Genomic DNA, 26,144 nt, shown 5'->3' with positions numbered 1-26,144 from the left:
CGGATATATTTTGATCCTAATAATCAAAATCAATTAGTTAACCAGTTAACCAACGCTTCAATAACGACACTGACTGGGTTTTTCGAACTTTGTAAAACGGATTCATTTGCAAGGACCCTTCTTTATGTTGAAGTACCTTCCTATTTCACGTGGAACAATAAAAAGTTCCAAAGGAGAAAGAGAGGTAATATTGTACCTGGTTTTCCTGGAATTAGAATGGATGATGTTTTAGGTCGAGTGTATACCATACACCCTAAAAATAGTGAATGCTATTACCTAAGACTACTTCTTCATGAAGTGCGGGGACCAACCTCATTCTTATTTCTTAAAACAGTTAATAACATTACGTATGCTACATTTCAATTGGCATGTAAGGCTTTGGGCTTACTAGAAGATGACACACACTGGGAATATACCCTAAAGGAAGCAGCTTTATGTAAATCGCCAATTCAATTACGTGATTTATTTGCGGTGATGTTAGTAAATTGTCAAATGGCTGATGCCGCACATCTTTGGGAAATGTATAAAGAAAGCTTTTCAGAAGACATTTTGTACGAGTTTTCTCTAATAGTGGCAGAAGTCAATCAAGATCTACTGGATAGAGTGTTTAATAAATGTCTTATTTTAATCGAAGATATAACACTGTCCATTGGAGGTACGTGTCTATTAGACTATGGTTTGCCCGAACCGATTAGAGTTAGTAGACCACTTCAAAATAGGGAATATTTAAACGAAATAAATTACAATATTAATGAATTCGAATTAAGTAAAGACGAAAATTCCCTTAACGATGAGCAAAGAATGGCATTTCAAAAAATATTACAAAGTGTTCAAAATGAAAACGGTGAAATATTTTTTTTGGATGCCCCCGGTGGCACAGGCAAGACATTTTTATTGAATTTGTTGTTAGCAAAATTACGACATAATAATAATGTAGCATTGGCTGTTGCTTCTTCAGGTATAGCTGCTACGCTGTTAAATGGGGGACGCACAGCCCACTCTGTGTTTAAACTCCCATTGGATTTAATAAATGTAGAAACACCATGTTGCTCAATATCTAAACGGTGTAATATGGCATTGGTTTTTCAAGAATGTAGACTTATTGTTTGGGATGAATGCACAATGGCTCATAAGAGTGCTTTTGAAGCGTTGGATAGAATGTTGAAAGATATTCGTGGTAATGATTTTCTAATGGGAGGTATGACGGTTTTATTATCTGGAGATTTTCGTCAAACGCTTCCTGTAGTTCCTCGAGGAACAAGGGCAGATGAAATACAAGCCTGCTTAAAATCATCATTTCTTTGGCCTACTATTCAAAAATTGTGCCTAACAAAAAACATGCGTGTGCATTTAAAAGGCGATACAACTGCTGGAATTTTTGCACATACATTATTGAGAATTGGAGACGGTCTTTTTCCAACTGTCGAAGGAAAAATAATTATTCCTTCAGGTTTAGGAACTGTTGTAACTTCCCTTGAGGAGCTCACATCAAATATATTTCCGGAAATTTCAAAAATCTCAACCAAATCATTAGATTGGTTTTCGGAGAGAGCAATATTAACTGCTAGAAATGATAGAGCTGTGGTAATAAATAACATACTGTTAAAATCATTTGATGGTATTGAAGTTACGTATAAGTCTATTGATTCAGTCACTGAAGTTGATGAAGCAGTTCATTTTCCGGTTGAATTTCTCAACCAACAAAATCCACCTGGACTTCCCTTACACATTCTAAAGCTTAAGATTGGTGCACCAATTATGCTGTTGAGAAATTTAAGACCTCCAAAACTATGTAACGGTACAAGATTGCAAGTAAAAGCTCTTCATAACAATTTAATCGAAGCTGTGGTTTTTACTGGCTGTGCCAAAGGAGAAATTGTTTTTATACCACGAATACCCCTAATACCATCAAATCTACCGTTTCAGTTTAAAAGACTTCAGTTCCCTGTAAAAGTTTGCTTTGCAATAACGATAAATAAATCGCAAGGTCAGACCTTAAAACTAGCTGGACTAGATTTAAGGGACGATTGCTTCTCTCATGGTCAGTTTTATGTGGCCTGTTCAAGAGTTAGCTCCTCTGAGTCTTTAATTATTTTAGCGCCAGAAGGAAAATCAAAAAATATCGTTTATAGAGAAGTCTTGCAAAAATGTTAAACATTTCTAATTAAAATGCACTGTGGAATAGGCCTCATGGGGAAACCACAAAAAAAAAAAACGCCAAAACCTCTACCTCTATGGTGGTGTGGAAATGTGGAATGGTTTTAGTTTAAATAAAGTAGCAAATAAAAAGTTAATCAAAAGTATAGTTTTAAGCGATATAGTTAGGAAATTGCTAATCTTAATTTCCGCAGGCGAAGCTGCGGGCTACCTTGCTAGTTATTAATATAATCTTTTTCTTTTGCATACTTCTTTACGTCCCATTAAATGACCGTTTGCTGTAATTAATTCAAGTGAAACAGAAAAAGATTGAAAATAAGAACTATCATGTTAGGCATCGTGAGGAAATTCAAACTGCAAAAAAAACACAACAAAAGAATACAAAGAGTGCACATTCGTGGAAAGTAAAACATAATTCCGCTTTTTTATACGATTTAAATCTGGCATACAATTCTGATAAATCAGTTGATATTGGAATAATGAATAAGAGATGCTCATTTTGTGGCGCCTTAAAATGGAAGGAAGAGTCAAAAGGTATGTGTTGCAAAGAGGGAAAAGTCCAGCTTCCATCTCTTAAAACATTACCAGATCCTCTTTTAAGTCTTTTAAATGGTGATCACCCAGACCATACACATTTTATGGGGCTTACCAGAAAATATAATAATTGTTTTCAAATGACTTCATTTGGTGCGACAAAAGTTATTAATGAAGGTTATATGCCCACATTTAAAGTACAGGGGCAAGTTTACCACTTAGTTGGTAGCGTTTTGCCAGCTTCTAAAGAAGAAGCTCAGTTTCTCCAAATTTATTTTATTGGTGAGGACAATGTAGAAGCCGATTTCAGGTGTAAAAACAGTCCTGGAGTTAAAAATGCGTTAGTTAAATCACTACAGTTGATGCTGCATGAAAGTAATCCATATGTTAAGGATTTTAAAACTGCTCTTAAAAGAGTTCCGAAGAATTGTAGACAATTTAAAATGGTTATTCACGCCAATAAAAAGCCTGTTAGGGCTCATAGAGGTCGTTATAACGCACCCCAAGCAAATGAGGTCGCTTTGGTATTAGTTGACCAACAATTTGAAAAAAGGGACATTATTATTGAGGGTTATAATAATCAGTTAAAAAGAATCAGTGAACTTCACCGATCTTATGACGCCCTACAATATCCATTAATGTTTTGTCATGGAGAAGATGGTTACACTATAGATATACCCAAAATTGACCCCGTTTCAAAAAAAAAACGTTAAGAAAACAGTCTCAGCGTTAGATTTTTACAGTTTCCGAATAATGCTTAGAGAAAATGTATGGAATCACCTGCACTATTTTAGAGCTCTCTTTAGTCAATTTTTGGTTGATATGTATGCTAAAATAGAAACAGAAAGGCTTAATTTTATTCGGCTAAATCAAAAAAAGCTGAGAGCAGAAAGCTACATACATCTTCAAGATGCTATAGGTAGGAATGATGTAGATTTAGCACAGTTTGGACAGATGGTAATTTTACCTTCATCCTTTACTGGCTCGCCACGGTACATGCACGAAAAAACTCAAGATGCCATGACATATGTTCGTTATTATGGTCGTCCTGATCTTTTTATTACATTTACCTGTAATCCTAAATGGAAAGAAATTAAAAGTGCACTATTTTTAGGGCAGAAGCCTCACGATCGGCATGATATCATTGCTCGAGTCTTTCATTTAAAGGTCAAAGCTATAATGTCTTTAATTAATAGTCATAGTTTGTTTGGGGAAGTGCAATGTTTTATGTATACGATAGAGTGGCAGAAACGTGGTCTCCCACATGCACATATACTGATTTGGTTAAAGTCTAAGATCACGCCTCAACAAATTGATTCAATTATATGTGCAGAAATTCCAGATTCTGAAAAGGATCCTCTCCTATATGAGATTGTTAAGGCTAATATGATTCATGGACCATGTGGCCGCTTAAACCTAAAATCGCCCTGTATGAACGAGGGTAATTGTTCCAAAAAGTTTCCGCGATCGTTGCTTAATGAAACTGTTACTGGAAAAGATGGTTACCCTAAATATAGGCGAAGAGCACCTGAAGATGGTGGCTTCACCATGGAAATTAATGGAAACATAATTGACAATAGGTGGGTAGTGCCCTATAATTGTGTTCTCCTGCGGACCTTTGAGGCTCATATTAATGTAGAGCTCTGTAGTTCAATTAAATCCATTAAATACGTTTGCAAATACATCAATAAGGGCAGTGATCAAGCTACATTTACTGTGGAAAGCCCTACTAATGAGGTTCAACTATATCAAAGCGGTCGATATATCAGTAGTTCTGAAGCAGTGTGGAGAATTCTTGCATTCCCCATACATGAAAGGTATCCGGCAATTGTACATTTGGCCGTGCATTTGGAAAATGGTCAACGGATATATTTTGATCCTAATAATCAAAATCAATTAGTTAACCAGTTAACCAACGCTTCAATAACGACACTGACTGGGTTTTTCGAACTTTGTAAAACGGATTCATTTGCAAGGACCCTTCTTTATGTTGAAGTACCTTCCTATTTCACGTGGAACAATAAAAAGTTCCAAAGGAGAAAGAGAGGTAATATTGTACCTGGTTTTCCTGGAATTAGAATGGATGATGTTTTAGGTCGAGTGTATACCATACACCCTAAAAATAGTGAATGCTATTACCTAAGACTACTTCTTCATGAAGTGCGGGGACCAACCTCATTCTTATTTCTTAAAACAGTTAATAACATTACGTATGCTACATTTCAATTGGCATGTAAGGCTTTGGGCTTACTAGAAGATGACACACACTGGGAATATACCCTAAAGGAAGCAGCTTTATGTAAATCGCCAATTCAATTACGTGATTTATTTGCGGTGATGTTAGTAAATTGTCAAATGGCTGATGCCGCACATCTTTGGGAAATGTATAAAGAAAGCTTTTCAGAAGACATTTTGTACGAGTTTTCTCTAATAGTGGCAGAAGTCAATCAAGATCTACTGGATAGAGTGTTTAATAAATGTCTTATTTTAGTCGAAGATATAACACTGTCCATTGGAGGTACGTGTCTATTAGACTATGGTTTGCCCGAACCGATTAGAGTTAGTAGACCACTTCAAAATAGGGAATATTTAAACGAAATAAATTACAATATTAATGAATTCGAATTAAGTAAAGACGAAAATTCCCTTAACGATGAGCAAAGAATGGCATTTCAAAAAATATTACAAAGTGTTCAAAATGAAAACGGTGAAATATTTTTTTGGATGCCCCCGGTGGCACAGGCAAGACATTTTTATTGAATTTGTTGTTAGCAAAATTACGACATAATAATAATGTAGCATTGGCTGTTGCTTCTTCAGGTATAGCTGCTACGCTGTTAAATGGGGGACGCACAGCCCACTCTGTGTTTAAACTCCCATTGGATTTAATAAATGTAGAAACACCATGTTGCTCAATATCTAAACGGTGTAATATGGCATTGGTTTTTCAAGAATGTAGACTTATTGTTTGGGATGAATGCACAATGGCTCATAAGAGTGCTTTTGAAGCGTTGGATAGAATGTTGAAAGATATTCGTGGTAATGATTTTCTAATGGGAGGTATGACGGTTTTATTATCTGGAGATTTTCGTCAAACGCTTCCTGTAGTTCCTCGAGGAACAAGGGCAGATGAAATACAAGCCTGCTTAAAATCATCATTTCTTTGGCCTACTATTCAAAAATTGTGCCTAACAAAAAACATGCGTGTGCATTTAAAAGGCGATACAACTGCTGGAATTTTTGCACATACATTATTGAGAATTGGAGACGGTCTTTTTCCAACTGTCGAAGGAAAAATAATTATTCCTTCAGGTTTAGGAACTGTTGTAACTTCCCTTGAGGAGCTCACATCAAATATATTTCCGGAAATTTCAAAAATCTCAACCAAATCATTAGATTGGTTTTCGGAGAGAGCAATATTAACTGCTAGAAATGATAGAGCTGTGGTAATAAATAACATACTGTTAAAATCATTTGATGGTATTGAAGTTACGTATAAGTCTATTGATTCAGTCACTGAAGTTGATGAAGCAGTTCATTTTCCGGTTGAATTTCTCAACCAACAAAATCCACCTGGACTTCCCTTACACATTCTAAAGCTTAAGATTGGTGCACCAATTATGCTGTTGAGAAATTTAAGACCTCCAAAACTATGTAACGGTACAAGATTGCAAGTAAAAGCTCTTCATAACAATTTAATCGAAGCTGTGGTTTTTACTGGCTGTGCCAAAGGAGAAATTGTTTTTATACCACGAATACCCCTAATACCATCAAATCTACCGTTTCAGTTTAAAAGACTTCAGTTCCCTGTAAAAGTTTGCTTTGCAATAACGATAAATAAATCGCAAGGTCAGACCTTAAAACTAGCTGGACTAGATTTAAGGGACGATTGCTTCTCTCATGGTCAGTTTTATGTGGCCTGTTCAAGAGTTAGCTCCTCTGAGTCTTTAATTATTTTAGCGCCAGAAGGAAAATCAAAAAATATCGTTTATAGAGAAGTCTTGCAAAAATGTTAAACATTTCTAATTAAAATGCACTGTGGAATAGGCCTCATGGGGAAACCACAAAAAAAAAAAAGCGCCAAAACCTCTACCTCTATGGTGGTGTGGAAATGTGGAATGGTTTTAGTTTAAATAAAGTAGCAAATAAAAAAGTTAATCAAAAGTATAGTTTTAAGCGATATAGTTAGGAAATTGCTAATCTTAATTTCCGCAGGCGAAGCTGCTAGCTTGCTAGTTATTAATATAATCTTTTTCTTTTGCATACTTCTTTACGTCCCATTAAATGACCGTTTGCTGTAATTAATTCAAGTGAAACAGAAAAAGATTGAAAATAAGAACTATCATGTTAGGCATCGTGAGAAAATTCAAACTGCAAAAAAAAACACAACAAAAGAATACAAAGAGTGCACATTCGTGGAAAGTAAAACATAATTCCGCTTTTTTATACGATTTAAATCTGGCATGCAATTCTGATAAATCAGTTGATATTGGAATAATGAATAAGAGATGCTCATTTTGTGGCGCCTTAAAATGGAAGGAAGAGTCAAAAGGTATGTGTTGCAAAGAGGGAAAAGTCCAGCTTCCATCTCTTAAAACATTACCAGATCCTCTTTTAAGTCTTTTAAATGGTGATCACCCAGACCATACACATTTTATGGGGCTTACCAGAAAATATAATAATTGTTTTCAAATGACTTCATTTGGTGCGACAAAAGTTATTAATGAAGGTTATATGCCCACATTTAAAGTACAGGGGCAAGTTTACCACTTAGTTGGTATCGTTTTGCCAGCTTCTAAAGAAGAAGCTCAGTTTCTCCAAATTTATTTTATTGGTGAGGACAATGTAGAAGCCGATTTCAGGTGTAAAAACAGTCCTGGAGTTAAAAATGCGTTAGTTAAATCACTACAGTTGATGCTGCATGAAAGTAATCCATATGTTAAGGATTTTAAAACTGCTCTTAAAAGAGTTCCGAAGAATTGTAGCCAATTTAAAATGGTTATTCACGCCAATAAAAAGCCTGTTAGGGCTCATAGAGGTCGTTATAACGCACCCCAAGCAAATGAGGTCGCTTTGGTATTAGTTGACCAACAATTTGAAAAAAGGGACATTATTATTGAGGGTTATAATAATCAGTTAAAAAGAATCAGTGAACTTCACCGATCTTATGACGCCCTACAATATCCATTAATGTTTTGTCATGGAGAAGATGGTTACACTATAGATATACCCAAAATTGACCCCGTTTCAAAAAAAAACGTTAAGAAAACAGTCTCAGCGTTAGATTTTTACAGTTTCCGAATAATGCTTAGAGAAAATGTATGGAATCACCTGCACTATTTTAGAGCTCTCTTTAGTCAATTTTTGGTTGATATGTATGCTAAAATAGAAACAGAAAGGCTTAATTTTATTCGGCTAAATCATACATCAGAAAGCTACATACATCTTCAAGATGCTATAGGTAGGAATGATGTAGATTTAGCACAGTTTGGACAGATGGTAATTTTACCTTCATCCTTTACTGGCTCGCCACGGTACATGCACGAAAAAACTCAAGATGCCATGACATATGTTCGTTATTATGGTCGTCCTGATCTTTTTATTACATTTACCTGTAATCCTAAATGGAAAGAAATTAAAAGTGCACTATTTTTAGGGCAGAAGCCTCACGATCGGCATGATATCATTGCTCGAGTCTTTCATTTAAAGGTCAAAGCTATAATGTCTTTAATTAATAGTCATAGTTTGTTTGGGGAAGTGCAATGCTTTATGTATACGATAGAGTGGCAGAAACGTGGTCTCCCACATGCACATATACTGATTTGGTTAAAGTCTAAGATCACGCCTCAACAAATTGATTCAATTATATGTGCAGAAATTCCAGATTCTGAAAAGGATCCTCTCCTATATGAGATTGTTAAGGCTAATATGATTCATGGACCATGTGGCCGCTTAAACCTAAAATCGCCCTGTATGAACGAGGGTAATTGTTCCAAAAAGTTTCCGCGATCGTTGCTTAATGAAACTGTTACTGGAAAAGATGGTTACCCTAAATATAGGCGAAGAGCACCTGAAGATGGTGGCTTCACCATGGAAATTAATGGAAACATAATTGACAATAGGTGGGTAGTGCCCTATAATTGTGTTCTCCTGCGGACCTTTGAGGCTCATATTAATGTAGAGCTCTGTAGTTCAATTAAATCCATTAAATACGTTTGCAAATACATCAATAAGGGCAGTGATCAAGCTACATTTACTGTGGAAAGCCCTACTAATGAGGTTCAACTATATCAAAACGGTCGATATATCAGTAGTTCTGAAGCAGTGTGGAGAATTCTTGCATTCCCCATACATGAAAGGTATCCGGCAATTGTACATTTGGCCGTGCATTTGGAAAATGGTCAACGGATATATTTTGATCCTAATAATCAAAATCAATTAGTTAACCAGTTAACCAACGCTTCAATAACGACACTGACTGGGTTTTTCGAACTTTGTAAAACGGATTCATTTGCAAGGACCCTTCTTTATGTTGAAGTACCTTCCTATTTCACGTGGAACAATAAAAAGTTCCAAAGGAGAAAGAGAGGTAATATTGTACCTGGTTTTCCTGGAATTAGAATGGATGATGTTTTAGGTCGAGTGTATACCATACACCCTAAAAATAGTGAATGCTATTACCTAAGACTACTTCTTCATGAAGTGCGGGGACCAACCTCATTCTTATTTCTTAAAACAGTTAATAACATTACGTATGCTACATTTCAATTGGCATGTAAGGCTTTGGGCTTACTAGAAGATGACACACACTGGGAATATACCCTAAAGGAAGCAGCTTTATGTAAATCGCCAATTCAATTACGTGATTTATTTGCGGTGATGTTAGTAAATTGTCAAATGGCTGATGCCGCACATCTTTGGGAAATGTATAAAGAAAGCTTTTCAGAAGACATTTTGTACGAGTTTTCTCTAATAGTGGCAGAAGTCAATCAAGATCTACTGGATAGAGTGTTTAATAAATGTCTTATTTTAATCGAAGATATAACACTGTCCATTGGAGGTACGTGTCTATTAGACTATGGTTTGCCCGAACCGATTAGAGTTAGTAGACCACTTCAAAATAGGGAATATTTAAACGAAATAAATTACAATATTAATGAATTCGAATTAAGTAAAGACGAAAATTCCCTTAACGATGAGCAAAGAATGGCATTTCAAAAAATATTACAAAGTGTTCAAAATGAAAACGGTGAAATATTTTTTTTGGATGCCCCCATTTTTATTGAATTTGTTGTTAGCAAAATTACGACATAATAATAATGTAGCATTGGCTGTTGCTTCTTCAGGTATAGCTGCTACGCTGTTAAATGGGGGACGCACAGCCCACTCTGTGTTTAAACTCCCATTGGATTTAATAAATGTAGAAACACCATGTTGCTCAATATCTAAACGGTGTAATATGGCATTGGTTTTTCAAGAATGTAGACTTATTGTTTGGGATGAATGCACAATGGCTCATAAGAGTGCTTTTGAAGCGTTGGATAGAATGTTGAAAGATATTCGTGGTAATGATTTTCTAATGGGAGGTATGACGGTTTTATTATCTGGATATTTTCGTCAAACGCTTCCTGTAATTCCTCGAGGAACAAGGGCAGATGAAATACAAGCCTGCTTAAAATCATCATTTCTTTGGCCTACTATTCAAAAATTGTGCCTAACAAAAAACATGCGTGTGCATTTAAAAGGCGATACAACTGCTGGAATTTTTGCACATACATTATTGAGAATTGGAGACGGTCTTTTTCCAACTGTCGAAGGAAAAATAATTATTCCTTCAGGTTTAGGAACTGTTGTAACTTCCCTTGAGGAGCTCACATCAAATATATTTCCGGAAATTTCAAAAATCTCAACCAAATCATTAGATTGGTTTTCGGAGAGAGCAATATTAACTGCTAGAAATGATAGAGCTGTGGTAATAAATAACATACTGTTAAAATCATTTGATGGTATTGAAGTTACGTATAAGTCTATTGATTCAGTCACTGAAGTTGATGAAGCAGTTCATTTTCCGGTTGAATTTCTCAACCAACAAAATCCACCTGGACTTCCCTTACACATTCTAAAGCTTAAGATTGGTGCACCAATTATGCTGTTGAGAAATTTTAGACCTCCAAAACTATGTAACGGTACAAGATTGCAAGTAAAAGCTCTTCATAACAATTTAATCGAAGCTGTGGTTTTTACTGGCTGTGCCAAAGGAGAAATTGTTTTTATACCACGAATACCCCTAATACCATCAAATCTACCGTTTCAGTTTAAAATACTTCAGTTCCCTGTAACGATAAATAAATCGCAAGGTCAGACCTTAAAACTAGCTGGACTAGATTTAAGGGACGATTGCTTCTCTCATGGTCAGTTTTATGTGGCCTGTTCAAGAGTTAGCTCCTCTGAGTCTTTAATTATTTTAGCGCCAGAAGGAAAATCAAAAAATATCGTTTATAGAGAAGTCTTGCAAAAATGTTAAACATTTCTAATTAAAATGCACTGTGGAATAGGCCTCATGGGGAAACCACAAAAAAAAAAAAAGCGCCAAAACCTCTACCTCTATGGTGGTGTGGAAATGTGGAATGGTTTTAGTTTAAATAAAGTAGCAAATAAAAAAGTTAATCAAAAGTATAGTTTTAAGCGATATAGTTAGGAAATTGCTAATCTTAATTTCCGCAGGCGAAGCTGCGGGCTACCTTGCTAGTATTTTATATAACTTGTAAAGTAATAATATTTGGTTTATTCATATAATATTTCGCTACTTACTAATTATATTTTATACATTTAGCCCAGGTAGAGAAAAAATTCCGACGTGATGACTGTAAGGAGTCTCATACACGAAAGCTCTTGGTAAAGAAAAATTTGAAAATGCCCAATCTATGTTTTGTTTTGTTTCGTTGTTGCAACTCCTTCCAAAAGCGCCGTAAAGTCTAGTTAATTTAGCTTCCTTTCCATTACGGCTTCACTGGTTGAGCGGCATATATTAAAGTCCCCCAAAATGAAGGATTTCTGTATAATAATACATATATGATTTGAAGGTAATTGTCGAAAAAAATAGGAAAGTTTTGATTTTTTTATGTATGTAGCAATTTTTTTTATTAAATGAATTATTATATTTTCTGAAAGTTTAGTTTGTTGACAATGTTTATGCAACAATTTGTGAAAACAAAATAGTTTTTAAGGGATGTTTCCCTAAAACGCCTTTGTTTGGAAGAGCCTTGCGGTGATAATTCCCCAGGACGAACGGGTCAACTAAAACCGTAAAAATAAAAATATTTCATTAGTTTAGAGTAATTCCCGGTACCTGAACGATCGTTTTAAAAAAAATTTTTGTGCATACGGAAACGTTCTATGCAAAAAATGAAGTTTTTGGTCGCTGGAATTCTTACAAAAGTATATATTTCGGCGAAATACAAATTTTTACATAAAAAATCGATCGTTCAAGTACACACAAAATTCATCACGAACATTAAAAAAAAAATTTGAAGAAAATCGGTTCAGTAGTTTTTCGCCAATCCATATCACCGCAAAGTCATTTTTGAAAAAACACCATTTCGAGATATTCGCGTTTAAAGTTTCAAGTTTGGGTTTAGGCGGGGACGAGGCGCGCGGCTAAGAGCGCTGTAACTTTATTTCTACTGCTCAAATCTCTATGAAAATTTGGGGAAATGTTCTCACAAAGTTGTTCTTCAAGATGAAGCAATAAAAAATGTTCGATTTTTTGACTTGACCATTACTCTTTGCTCAGGAAGCGATGTATTTATGAACTTGCTTCCGTTACTGGTTTCTGACAAATGTAGCCCTAAAATATTGTAAACAGCTTCCTGAGCTGATATTTCGGTTCTATTTATGAACTTACTATATTTCCAAGATTCTGGAGTTTCTCCTTTAAAGACCTATCGCGATATCCTCCTTCTGTCCATAGCTTATCTAAGCAATCTTGAAACTCCTCTATTTGATTTGTTGATGTAGTTTATGATATAGATACAACAACCGTACACGTCCAAAATGTATTGAATGTCCATGTTGGCTCGGTGAAGTTTTAGTATGTCTTGTCTTATTGTAATCATTAAGCATTCTATCCGAGTATTTTCTACCTACAAATATTTGCGGCTTCTTTAAAGTTGATCGAATAGCTAAAATATATTATTGGTAATAGACCTCTAGTATGTTGAGGATATTTTCAAATTTGTTTAAATGTTGAACTTCAAGTTCGGTAATGTTTCGTTTATCATCCAAAGGATCTTGCTTTTTGCCTATATGTAATTCTTTCGTCATAGGAATATGGATGTAGAATTTTTGTTTCCGGCATCGGTGGAAATGGCATATTAAAGCAACATTTTCCGTCTCGATTGAATTCCATTTTGCAAGTAGCGGTGTGCCTATGCAACTGATATCTAATGATGTCCTGCAAGTCAATATTATCTCCATTATAAGAAATGAATCGGTCAATAAAAGCTATTACTTCCTCTTGATTTTTTGGCGCATTTTGAAGCCAGTACATTCCATGAGAGTGTTGGGGCCTCCTATGTTTAAATTCAATTCTCCAGTAAAAATGAGTTAAATTAAATTCCTGGAAAATATTTGATTTAAATAATTTAATCAATTAACGTATGTTAGTCTATCTAATTAAGCGGGTCCGATCTAATCAATCTAGCTTTTTCGGAACTAGAAAGATTGCCCCATCTTCATCGGTAATGGTTCTGCTCCCCAAAATTTGACTTAAATTCACTAGAAGCTCATTCCAATTGGCCGAGACCGTTAAAAAGCGGGTAATCCAAATTGCCTTATCATAGCCAAAACCTTTTTCTTCTCAGCTTCCCAATGAGCTGGAGAGGATCGTAAGCCGTTCAAAAGGTGATATCCATCATTATGATGTATAAAGCCGTTCACAAATGTTTCATCCATTATATTTGAAGCGGTAACATGTCAGTTTGCAGACTTTTTCATTAAGCAAATTGAGAATGCGTCTTTGCTACGTGTAAGTTCAAAGCATTTATACATACATACAATTTTTGGAATTTTTGTACACCGTCGATCGTAAAACCGAATTTGAGACTTAACTTTGCGTCCGTACGTTGTTTTGCATTTAAAGATTTTATCACACAAAATTGTGGGAAAAGATAATTCCTCAGCATCTTTATCAGTTGTCATGTCTACCGGTCGACTACCCTCGCCGGGAGCCATCTCTATTATTTGATTTGGTTTTCTACTGGATCGATTTCTAATAAAGTTTCCTGTCCTCCAGGATTTAAATTATCTTAATCAGAGCTGATCTGTGGAGCAGGATTGACTTCCATTTGCTCACTTAAAAGTGCATCCACAATTGGGAGATCTCTGTTGTCAGCAATAAACGCAACTTCATTATTACCTCGAAATTCATCGAGCCTTGAAAAGTTTTGAAAATCAAAGACGTTATGCTTCTGGTATAATTCCGTACTGACCAAGTAACGCAACGTCGAATAGTTTCCGTCATAAAACTGTGTCGATACTCCAATTTTCGTTTTAAATGCACTTGAACCACATGCGTATTCTCCAAAGAGCGCGGCAGGGCAGTGACAGTCTCCGACACCGAAACAGGAATATTAATAACGGCTCCTCTTACCGCGCATTGCCTCTCATATCCCAATGAAAGAATTCGCATAAACGGTATTCTCGATGAAATCAATCATTCTTCCAGGTATGATAGATCCTTTAAGCAAGGAGGCACTTCAGGTAGGTCGAAGCCCTCCAATCAGTATAAATTTGGTATTTTGCCTTTTTGAAATCCTGGCGTGACATACATTGCAGAAGAAATAACGGTCAGATGAATTGGAAAGATAAATAAAAGGCATATACATACTTTACTACGACCCATCTTTATATTATTTATATAGGTATTACGTGCTCCAGATCGTATAATTTGACCTTCTAGCTCTCTTTTTCCAATCTGCTCTTCGGGAGACAATCTAGCTCTCGCATAAATATTTCGCGGAGTCTCAACCACTGCACGATTTTGAGAAATACTTCTTTAGTTTATAAATCGATCCTCATTCAATTGCCTGACTTGCTCTACTATTGTGCGGGTTTGCTGTCGGGTCATTCTTCTTTGCGATGAATTTATCCTTTGCTGCTGGCTTCTCCTTGCATGATCACTCCTTGCCGTCCGATGGTATTCTGCATCTCGCTGACGGTAGTCATTTCTATAACCAGGACTTTGCCTTCTTATGGCTCGCTAACTGGTATTTCTTTCCTCTTCCATTATTCTATAGTCCTCTAAAGAGCGCATCAGAGCGTGGCGCGCAGCATCCACTTCGCGGTCAGACTCTCTATAGATCGGATCTTCCCTTCTTATGGCATGCTCCCTAGTATTTCTTTCCTGATGCAATAACCTACATTCTTTCAAAGAACGCATTATAGCGCTCAGACTCTCTATAGATGGGGCTTTCTCTTCGAATGGCATGATCCACGGTATTCCGATTTTGCTCTCGAATTGCGAACCTACGATTTCGTCTGCGTAAGGAATGAGCCTGTGCATCTTGCGAGCGTTGTTCTTCTCTGCCTTGCGTATCCACTTCCCGAGCTTCTGTCAATCGTTGCGAATTTCGAGAATGTATTTCATTTAAATTATCTCTATAAAAAGCATGCCTACGATTATTAATATATTATTAATAGCCCGACGTCTTTGTTCCGCAGACGTTTTCCTTAGCCGCGGCATTTTGATAAATATTCGTCCGAAATGTTTGTCAAATTTAAGATTTAGATTTACAATATGAAATGTAGATAGATTTATATATATATAATATAATCATATATATATTAGGTCAAATAACTTCCTTTTGCTTATTTTTGCTCTTTATTTAATGCTTTATAAAAATTTATACAGTGAACGGATTTAGCGCCGTTTTGTTCGATATTGTGTTCCCATTTAGACGGCGACTTCATAATAACCCCATCATAGAAACTTCCCTCCCCTTTTGCGAAAAACTCTGACAGCCACTTTTCACAACCCTCTTTTGAGCCCAACTTTACATCAGTAAGGGCATTCGCCATGGACAGGAAAAGGTGGTAGTCACTTGGCGCTATGTCCGGGCTATATGGTGGATGCGATAAAATCTCCCATCTGAGCTTCCGTAGCTTCTGACGAATCATCAAAGAAGTGTGTGGTCTGGCGTTGTCCTGGTGAAACACTACACCCTTCCTGTTGGTCAATTCTGGTCGGTTCTGGTCGATCGCCAGATTTTTTGTATCCAGCCTTTTGCAAATGGTTTAAAACGGTTTGGTGACTAACTCCTATCTGCTCGGTGATGTCACGAGATGTTATATGCCGGTCTAGCTCGATGTTTTCCATGATTTGATCGGTATTCGTCGTCAGAGGTCTTCAGCCGGCTGGCTTATCCATGGTGTCGTTTTCACAGGCTCTGAATCGTCGAAACCATTCCTCTGCGGTTCGATGTGATAGAGTACCATCCCCTAAAACACCATTAATCTCACGGAATGTTTCTCCAGCGGATTTACCTTTTTCGAAGGAAAACTTTAAAACTTCGCGAATTTTGGAGTTAGCGAACTCCACTTTTACACATGTATAACTTTTCAACGCAATAACCAAACTTGTTATGAATATTGTCGTTTTGTAGGTTATGTCAAGACCTTTCAATCGATATATAGCACTGTCCGATACCGATATGTAGCGCCGCAAAGCCGCAAAAAACAAAAAAAAAGGAAGGGATATTTGACAACCTGATAAATATGATTGTATTATATGATACATATAATTTATTATACATATAAGATATAGAAACTTATAAATAAACCTGAAAAAAAATTTCTAATCTACAAGAATAATTATGTTATGTTTACAAATGCAAATATTAAGCTAGAGCACCTATCTTTTGAAGATGAAGAAGTTGATAAATAAAAATCCAATCCGGTTTCCAATGAAGTCTTAAACTTTCGCTCCTCACAGTGAACTGTCGTGTTTTCATTTTTCTTGTTGAAACCACCGGGGTTTATTTAAATCTTTTTTAACGTTTCTACACCTTTAAGTGTCTTTAACAACATTCCGTTCGCTTCGCGAGTGCATCGTGATTAACTTGTGTTTAGAAAATTAAAAGATTTTATCATTAATTCGGTGCTAGTTTGTTGTTATTGTTTTCTATTGTCTGCCTTTTCAGTCTTTCTCTTCGTCGTTGGGCGCTGTTGGAACGGCACGCACTCCAACGGTAATATCTCTCTGAGGTGCCTTATACCGGAGTTAATCTTTTAATAATCCCGCTCTCTCTCTCTTTTCGTTTCTATCTTGTTTTGTGATGCCTAACATCAAAGTAAATCGGTGTTTCGCTCCCGCTCTGTCGCTCTCCTTTCTCTTTCATCAATAAGTTCTTAAGCGCTTTCGTTTTTTTTGTCCGCTATAGTGCACAGTGGTCCGTGGTCAGTGATATTGGCTTTCTGTTCATTGAAAAATTGCAAGAAAGTTATCTCGGCTGGACAGCAAAGTATTCCCTGCCATACATGTGATTAAATTTATCAAGGCTATTCTGGCCTGGTTCGCGATGCGATCGATAAGAGGAGTGGCCTACGCTACTACTGCGATGAATGCATCATATATGAGAACCAGGCAATATCTATTAGGCGGCTCACAAAAAGCGGTGTTACGGAATTAATCCGGAACTGCCGTAAAAATACGGACCTGCTCGTGGCGCTTGAATCGCAGCTCACTAGTCGCATGCTATCTGAGCCCGATTCCTCAAAGCGCTAAATAGTCGCGGTCGGTGGGCATTCTGTGGCAGGTGCCGTGCAACCTGCTGCCCGCGATTCGATTCCAGCTCAGCTGCCAATCTTAGGTGCCACTCAAATGGTACTAAGATCGGGGCCAAAAGTGGTTCGGTACCCGAAGTTGCTGGAACTGATGTGGCGCCGCTAGGAATTTCCGCTCTGTCCGATCAAAATAAAGTAGTGGCCCCAACACTTCATGTGGACTTAACGTCCGGATTACCGGCCGAAACTGGTAGTACAGATACAAATTCTCTAGTACCAAAAAGGGTTGCAGGTGTTGTACTAAAAACCGTTACTTGTGTTCGGGTGCCCCAGAGCTCTCATAACTGGATATTACAGCTTATATCCGTAACAAAATCCAAGTTGATGATTTGAAGGTCGAACAATTTAAATTTTCTTATGCTAGGAAAGTATCATCATTTAAGATTGGTATTGTGCTCTTTTTTCATATGCGTGCTGTGGGCTGGAGGGCATATCTGTAAAAGAGTACGAAGCTAAGAGAAAAAAGAATAGTTCAGGGAAAATGGAAAATACAATTAAAGAACCATCCCCAGCGCCCTCCACATCTACTTCTGTCCCAAAAAACTAGCATCCTCTTCTTTGCTATCAGAATACAAGAGGCTTACTTATTAAGCTGACTAAGTTGTATTCGGATAGTTTTTCACTCCCATATAATATTATGGTATGTAGAGAGGCCGGATATTCTTAGCTCCGAAATTCTTCCGGGTAAGTACACAATTTATAGGCTTGATCGTCAGTCCAGACGGGGAGGTGGAGTCCTGATTGCTGTCGACTCCACCTTTTCGTCTGAATAACTAACTTTCGAAGAATTTTATGACATCGAATTCCTAGGTATAAAACAAGAGAGAACGCTAGAGTCGAGTTCCTCGACTATTAGATATTTTTTTTGTTTTTTTTTTTAACATAATGTGAATTATAGTGACCACAGGAAAAAAGGACAAAAAGTTCAAATTATCAATTTGAATTCGGCAATCCTAAGTGCTGGCAGCTTTACAGCACGAGCATCAGCACCAGCGCTGCTTTAGCACAGGCAGCTTTTGTCCTGCACCAGCAGCTGTGTTTATGTTTATGTTTTTGAGTGCTATAAATTGACTAGAAATATTAAACATACATACTTATATTGGCTAAACACATACATTCTTAAATAGTATTATGTATATTAAAGTCTAAATGTTTGCACAACACGAGTAACGGGTATAGCGAATAGCTTTTCTTCTTTGCCAGGCAATTGCAAATGTGTACAATGTAAATACATATGTACATATGTATATGCACATACGCCATTGTTTGACTCATACCTCCAATTTGGCTAACTTGATTTGATTTGCATAGTTCTTGGGATATAGTTCGGTATTGACAAATGAAAACCATCGCAATTTCCTTTAATAGAAATCCTTATCGAGAATTAACGTTGACTCTGTTGAGCACCTTGGCCGGCTGTTCCAAAGTCATCCGTTAGATGGCGCCATGAAAGGTGGAAATGTAGGCGCTAGCCAGGCTTAAGCGTTTAATGGGTTTTTGGGCGTTAAAGTGGGCGTGGCAAACTTTTATTAGGCCAATCGATATTTATTGACGAAACAAATACATATCAATTAAAATTTTCATAATATCATCAAAACTGTGGCCACAGCTTGTGGCTTGTGGGCGTCAGAGGGGGCGTGGCACCATTTTGAAACAAACTTGCGCTGCGTAGGAACTCCTAAAATCTACATGCAAAATGCCAATCTTCTAGCTTTTATAGTTTCCGAGATCTCAGCGTTCATACGGACGGACAGACAGACGGACAGACGGACATGGCTAGATCGACTCGGCTAGTGATACTGAACAAGAATATATATACTTTATAGGGTCGGAAACGCTTCCTTCTACCTGTTACATACTTTTGCACGAATACAATATACCCTTTTACTCTACGAGTAACGGGTATAATTATCGTTTCCCGGTAGTTTTGTATATAAGTTAACACGGTCACCCGGCAACAGAGAAGTTGCCAAACTGATCACGCGTAGCCGGCATGAGAATAATGCAAAGCCAGCGACACCTGCGGATATTGCACAACGACGGTAGCAGAAGCCCAAGCTTCGGTCAGCGCTATCAGCGGGCAATGCACTGCGACGCAACCGACGGCTACCCAACACCACACACGGGGCGCCGGGTCAGGACTTTCAGGGTATAGGGCTAGCTTTCATTATAAGAATTTATGTACTTAGTATTTAGTTGAATTTTGGAAATAAATCGTGACGGTCATCGCCTCCCGAAACCTAAGTCTTCCCATTCGCGCAGTACCGCGCGTCTTAAGTAAAAACCTGAATAAGGAAATAATTAATTGGCACCCAACGCGTTCGTAAGACCCTCGATCCGTTAAAATAAAAAATAAAATAAAAAACGCGTTCGTAAGACCCTCGATCCGTTAAAATAAAAAATAAAAAACGCGTTCGTAAGACCCTCGAACAGTTAAAAATAAAGACATTTTAAAAACCAATTCGCCAACTCCGTCGAACCGGCAGCAGCAATTAAAAGAAGGAAGATAACACGAGCATCAGCAGCAATTTAATTTTTCTACAATTAAATAAAAACCATGTAAGTGGAGTGTTCATTGATATTTTTCCCCGAATTTTTTTAAAATCAGAATATTTTTCAAAAAGTAATTTTAACAATTATAAAATAACAAAATAAATAAAAATATTTCAAGAGTCTAAAAAATAAAAAAGGCACAAGTTCGGTAAATAATTTTTCAAAATTTTATTTTTCCGACAAAGAAATTAAATACAGTGGGAACAAAATTCTTTGTTCTTTGTATTAAAACATATGAGTGATAGTGAGATAGAAGAATTGTTAAAAGAATTCCGAAAGCTAAAAAGCGCGGATAATTTTCCAGTAGACCAAAACAACTTAAATATGGCAATGACCAACGACCAATTAAAGGCCATTATAGAGGGCGCGGTTGCGAGCGCACTCGCCGCACAGGAAAAAAATTTCGAACAAAAATTACAGGACGTTCAGAAGCGCCTAGGTGGTGTTAATATCGGTACACCAGAAGTTGAAACATACAGAGATGCAGATATCAGAATGATATTACATGTAATGAGACCTTAGATATTATGAAGTCCCTGCCGGACTTCGAGGGTAAAAATGAGACGTACGTCTCATGGAGAAAAGCGGCGCACACCGCATATAAAGTTCCAAACATTACCAAGCTTTAGGGATACTAAGAAATAAAATAAAAAATTCAGCCGATATGGTTCTTTCGTCGTTCGACACACCTCTGAACTTTAGGGCCATAATAAACCGACTAGACTTCACATACGCGGACAAGCGGCCGGTATATTTAATAGAACAGGAGATGTCAACGCTCCGCCAAGGAAACATGACATTCTTACAGTACTATGACGAAGTAGAGAAAAAACTGACTCTGCTTATAAATAAGACAATTATGACCTACGACAACACCGTAGCTGCTCCACTGAACGAAAAATACAGAGCGGATGCGCTACGCGTTTTTATTTCTGGAACAAGAAAATCGCTAAGCGATGTTCTTTTTTCAGCAAGACCATCTGATCTTCCTTCCGCTCTAGCGCTAGCACAGGAAGTAGAGGCTAACCATGAGCGATATATGTTCGCAAGTAATTTTGCCCGTAGCACGGAGGAAAAACTCCAAAGGTCCGAACAGAGACAACTGGACAGAGAAAGAAATCCGGTAACAGAATCTAGATTCCACCCGGAGGGTAAAAACCCCATTTTAATAAAAGGCCAAGACAGCCACTTAGACAAGATCCGGTACAGCCAATGGACGTCGATAGCTCATCTCGCTTTAGACAGCCAACTCAAAATCAACAAAGTGGTCCGTTTCAAAGACAGCCCCAAAACAGTCAATGGCAGACAAGTCCACAAAATTTCCAAGCGAACGCTTACAATAACCAGGGACTGGCAAGTAAAAGACCTAATAACAGTAGCGCTAGGTACACAGGACCGAAACATCAAAGAATAAACCATTTAGCGTTAGACAACGATTTATCGAATGAAAACAATGACGAATACCCTACAGTAGCAGAGGAATAAGTAGAAGATGTAGACGATGACCTTGTAGAATATGACGAAATAAATTTTTTAGGCATAACTCCCTGCTCCCATTCATAGAAAGGGATATCGCAGGGAGGAAAATCAAACTTTTGATAGACACAGGGGCTTCCAAAAATTATATCAAGCCTATGAAATAATTAAAAAACATTATTTACGTAAATAAACCTTTTTCTGTAAAATCAATCCATGGTCACAACACCATAAATAAAAAATGTATGATGCACCTTTTTAACACAACTACAACATTTTTCTTACTACCGAACTTAACGACCTTTGACGGAATAATCGGACTAGACTTACTAAAAAAAACTGATGTAGTACTCGACCTAAAAGACAAGAAATTAATAACTAATAGCAGTGCAAAAGAAATTAAATTTTTAAAATGTGCAAATGTTAATTTTACAAAGGTTGAGGATATTGAGGTACCCCAGGAAATTTCAGAAAAATTCCAGGACATGTGGGGAAATCGCACAGGCGTATTCGCAGAGCCGAACGAGGCGCTGCCTTACAATACTAATATCACTGCTATTATCCGGACTGAGAACGAAGACCCAATATATTCAAAATTGTACCCATACCCGATGGGTGTGTCCGACTTTGTAAATAAAGAAACAAAAGCCATGTTACGAGACGGCATAATCCGACCATCTGGGTCTCCGTATAACAACCCTGTTTGGGTTGTAGATAAAAAAGGGACCGATGAGCAGGGAAACACAAAAAAACGCCTAGTAATAGACTTCCGGAAACTTAACTTAAAGACAATAGACGACAAATACCCTATCCCGAATGTTGTTTTTATCCTGGCAAATTTAGGGAGGGCGAAACACTTTACCACATTGGATTTGAAGTCTGGTTTCCACCAGATACTTCCCGCCGAAAACGACAGAGAGAAAACAGCCTTCTCAGTAGGAAGTGGGAAATATGAATTTTGCAGACTGCCCTTTGGATTGAAGAACGCGCCCAGCATTTTTCAGAGAGCCATCGATGATGTGCTCAGAGAACAAATAGGGAAATCATGCTATGTCTATGTCGATGACCTAATTATTTTTTCAGAAAATATGCACGATCATGTGAAACACAGAGCATGGGTCTTGGACAAATTATATGAGGCCAACATGAGGGTGAATGAGCGTGAAAAATCTAATTTCTTTAAAGAAAGCGTAGAGTATTTAGGTTTCGTAGTTTCACGAGGAGGCATAAGAACATGCCCTAGCAAAGTAGATGCAATTCGTAACTACGAGCAACCAACCACACTATTTAATGTCAGATCATTCCTTGGATTAGCAAGTTACTATAGGTGTTTTATTAAGGACTTTGCATCTATTGCAAAACCTATAAGTGACATCCTAAAAGGCGAGAATGGCAAAGTAAGCGCAGGCCAATCTAAAAAAATACCCGTTAACTTTGATGAGCATCAGCGCCAGGCATTTGAGAAGCTTAAGAGTGTTCTCGCGTCAGAAAACGTAATGTTATTATATCCAAATTATAAAAAAACCTTTGACTTAACGACGGACGCTTCATCTTTCGGTTTGGGAGCAGTCTTATCACAGGACGGAAAACCCATAACCATGATATCACGAACTTTAAAAGACAGGGAACTAAATTTTGCAACAAACGAAAGAGAGTTGTTGGCAATTGTGTGGGCCTTAAAGAGCCTCAGAAATTACCTATACGGCGTAAAAAATTTAAACATTTTTACTGACCACCAACCACTAACTTTCGCCGTCTCAGATCGCAATCCAAACGCAAAAATTAAGCGCTGGAAAGCTTTCATTGACGAGCACAATGCACAAATTTTTTACAAGCCAGGAAAAGAGAACTACGTTGCTGACGCGCTGTCCCGACAGCACATTCACTCGCTAGAAGAAGATGCGCAGTCAGATATTGCCACAATACATAGCGAATTATCACTAACCTACACCATCGAAAAAACGGACAAGCCGGTCAACTGCTTTCGGAACCAAATAATAATAGAAGAAAGCGGAATTGCTTCAGTTAGAATGGTCATTATGTTTGGTGAAAAGACTCGACATCTCTTACATTTCTCGGATAGAGAAACACTTATGCAGAAAATATGTGATGTGGTCAATAAGGACGTAGTCAATGCAATTTTTTGCGAACTACCAGTACTGGCATTTATCCAACATAAATTAATAGAAACATTTCCGACAACCACTTTTCGTTACACAAACCGCATGGTGACCGACATCTTAGACAAAAACGAACACAAAGAAATTACTGTGTTAGAACATAACAGGGCTCATAGAGCTGGACAGGAAAACGTGAAGCAGATCATGCAGGACTATTTTTTTTCCCAAAATGACTCATATGGCAAATGAGGTCGTCGCAAATTGTAAAATTTGCCAGAAGGCAAAATATGATCGACACCCTCAGAAACAGATTCTCGGGGAAACACCTATTCCCTCATACACGGGCGAAATATTACATATTGACATATTTTCGACCGACAAAAAATACTTTCTTACTTGTGTAGATAAATTTTCAAAATTTTCAATTGTCCAACCAATTTCTATCGACGACCAAAAACAATTTATTGCGATAATGAGCCTTCTATAAAATCCGAAACAATGCACCGCCTCTTCATAGTACATCGAACGGACAAGTGGAAAGATTCCACAGTACACTGACAGAAATTGCACGGTGCTTAAAAATTGAAAGAAGTATTGAAGACACTGTTGAACTAATACTTCTCGCGGCTATAGAATACAATAGAACTATTCACTCAGTAACAAATAAAAGACCCATTGACATAATACACTCATCGACCATTGAGCTCAACACAGAAATTAGGGATAAAGTCTTAAATGGCCAGAACATTCAACTACAAAGATTGAACAAAACAAGACAAGACAGAAATTTTCAGGTAGGAGACAAGGTTCTTGTGAAATCAAATAAGAGGTTGGGAAACAAACTTTCAGATTTGTATTCCGAGGAAACCGTCGAAGCAGACTTAGGGACCACAGTCTTAATAAAAGGGAGGGTGGTCCATAAGGACAATTTGAGGTAATTTCAATGAATCTTATTTTTCTTTTTATTTTTATCTTCGACACACTAGGATTTGGATGATTCTACTCCTCGCCGTACCAATAGCAGCTAAAATGACCAACTACACGACCTCAAATTACATACCAATCATAGACGGGCATGTGACTATTTGGAGAGACTTCCAATACCTCAAACACTCAACCAACTTAACCATGTACTCGGAAATAGTTAAAGAAACAGAAGAAATGAGAAACCATTTCCCCCAGTCACATATGAGGCAGATATTAGACTCAGATTTACGACACATTAAGACTCTCATAGATACCGTAAATGTTCATCATAGACACGCTGGAAGCATAAATTTATTAGGCACCGCATTAAAAATCGTAGCCGGTACTCCAGATTTTGATGACTTTGAGAACATTAAATTTAGGCAGAAAGAACTCATAGAATCAGAAAGTAGACAAATAAACATTAACACAAAGACCCAGGAACAAATAAACATCCTAACGAACACGGTAAACATTTTAGTAAAATATGCAAAAGCAAAACAGATAAATACAGAAAATTTATATGAGAACTTGCTATCAAGAAATAGAATTATTATTTCCGAACTCGAGGCCTTAATGTTGTCGGTTACTCTTGCAAAAATTGGAATAATCAATCCCGCGATTTTAGACTCAAATGACTTACAAAATTTAATCAATGAACATTCCACAAATGTTACTATAACCGATCTAATGGAAGTAGCTCAAATTAAAGTTTTATTAAATAATAACTTTTTACACTTTTTATTAAAATATCCTAAGCCCTACATAGCTTGTAAGAAAATAATCTTGCACCCCGTTGAACATAACGGCACTATTCTTAATTTTGCTGAAGGCGATAGTATAGCTGACTGCGGTAACAAAATCATGCCGATTGGAAACTGCAGCGCTGCCCTTACGACAACATTCTGCAGAGAACTGCACTATGCAACATGCGCACAACAACTCCACTCAGGAGGCAACGCACACTGTTCGACTCGCACCAGCCACCTCGAGCCACTAACAATCATCGATGACGGCGTTATTATTCTCAATGACGGAACAGCTACGGTCAATGGACAACTGCTAACTGGAACGTTCCTCGTTACATTCGACGAGGAGGTAAAAGTAAACAACACCTTATACCGAAACTTGAAGAGCTACGTAAAAAAATTCCCAGCACCCGCTGCATCAACGGTCCTTAACATTACAGACCATCAGGAAATACTGAGTTTACCATACTTACAGAAATTAAACATAGAACCCCTACGATACATTGGCGAAATGGAAAAGAGACTGGAAAACCGGCCTATAATATCTGGAGTGGCCGCGATCGCTTTCTTCGCCATCTGCTTTATCATTTTCAAGCTCTACCAAAGACGCCAGCGAGTTCGTCGCCAGCATGACCTTCAAGTTATTATTGACGGTTTCAAGAAGTCCGAGGACGTCCTTCATCAAAGCGGGGGAGGAGTTAACACGGTCACCCGGCAACAGAGAAGTTGCCAAACTGATCACGCGTAG

General features: G+C 37.4%; 1 protein-coding gene across 1 annotated transcript; it reads left to right on the top strand.

The window, feature by feature from the left end:
• The first annotated feature begins 3,134 nt into the window (after positions 1-3,134).
• Positions 3,135-26,144, top strand: LOC123037333. The gene is made up of 3 exons (XM_044457443.1): positions 3,135-3,588; positions 8,131-8,989; positions 25,600-26,144. The coding sequence occupies exons 1-3, from the start codon at positions 3,445-3,447 to the stop codon at positions 26,142-26,144; spliced, it is 1,548 nt and encodes a 515-aa protein (XP_044313378.1). The 5' UTR covers positions 3,135-3,444.

Source organism: Drosophila rhopaloa, unplaced genomic scaffold, assembly GCF_018152115.1.
Source record: "Drosophila rhopaloa isolate 14029-0021.01 unplaced genomic scaffold, ASM1815211v1 contig_156, whole genome shotgun sequence".
NCBI lineage: Eukaryota > Metazoa > Arthropoda > Insecta > Diptera > Drosophilidae > Drosophila > Drosophila rhopaloa.
Note: the sequence above shows the minus strand (reverse complement) of the source record. Positions and strands in the feature narration are given on the sequence as shown.

Coding starts and splice junctions, on each gene's coding strand:
- LOC123037333 (XM_044457443.1), top strand. CDS start 3,445: ATGCTTAGAGAAAATGTATGGAATCACCTGCACTATTTTAGAGCTCTC. Junction 3,589..8,130: donor AGCTGAGAGCAGAAAGCTAC/ATACATCTTCAA, acceptor TCAGAAAGCTAC/ATACATCTTCAAGATGCTAT. Junction 8,990..25,599: donor GGTTCAACTATATCAAAACG/GTCGATATATCA, acceptor AACTCCACTCAG/GAGGCAACGCACACTGTTCG.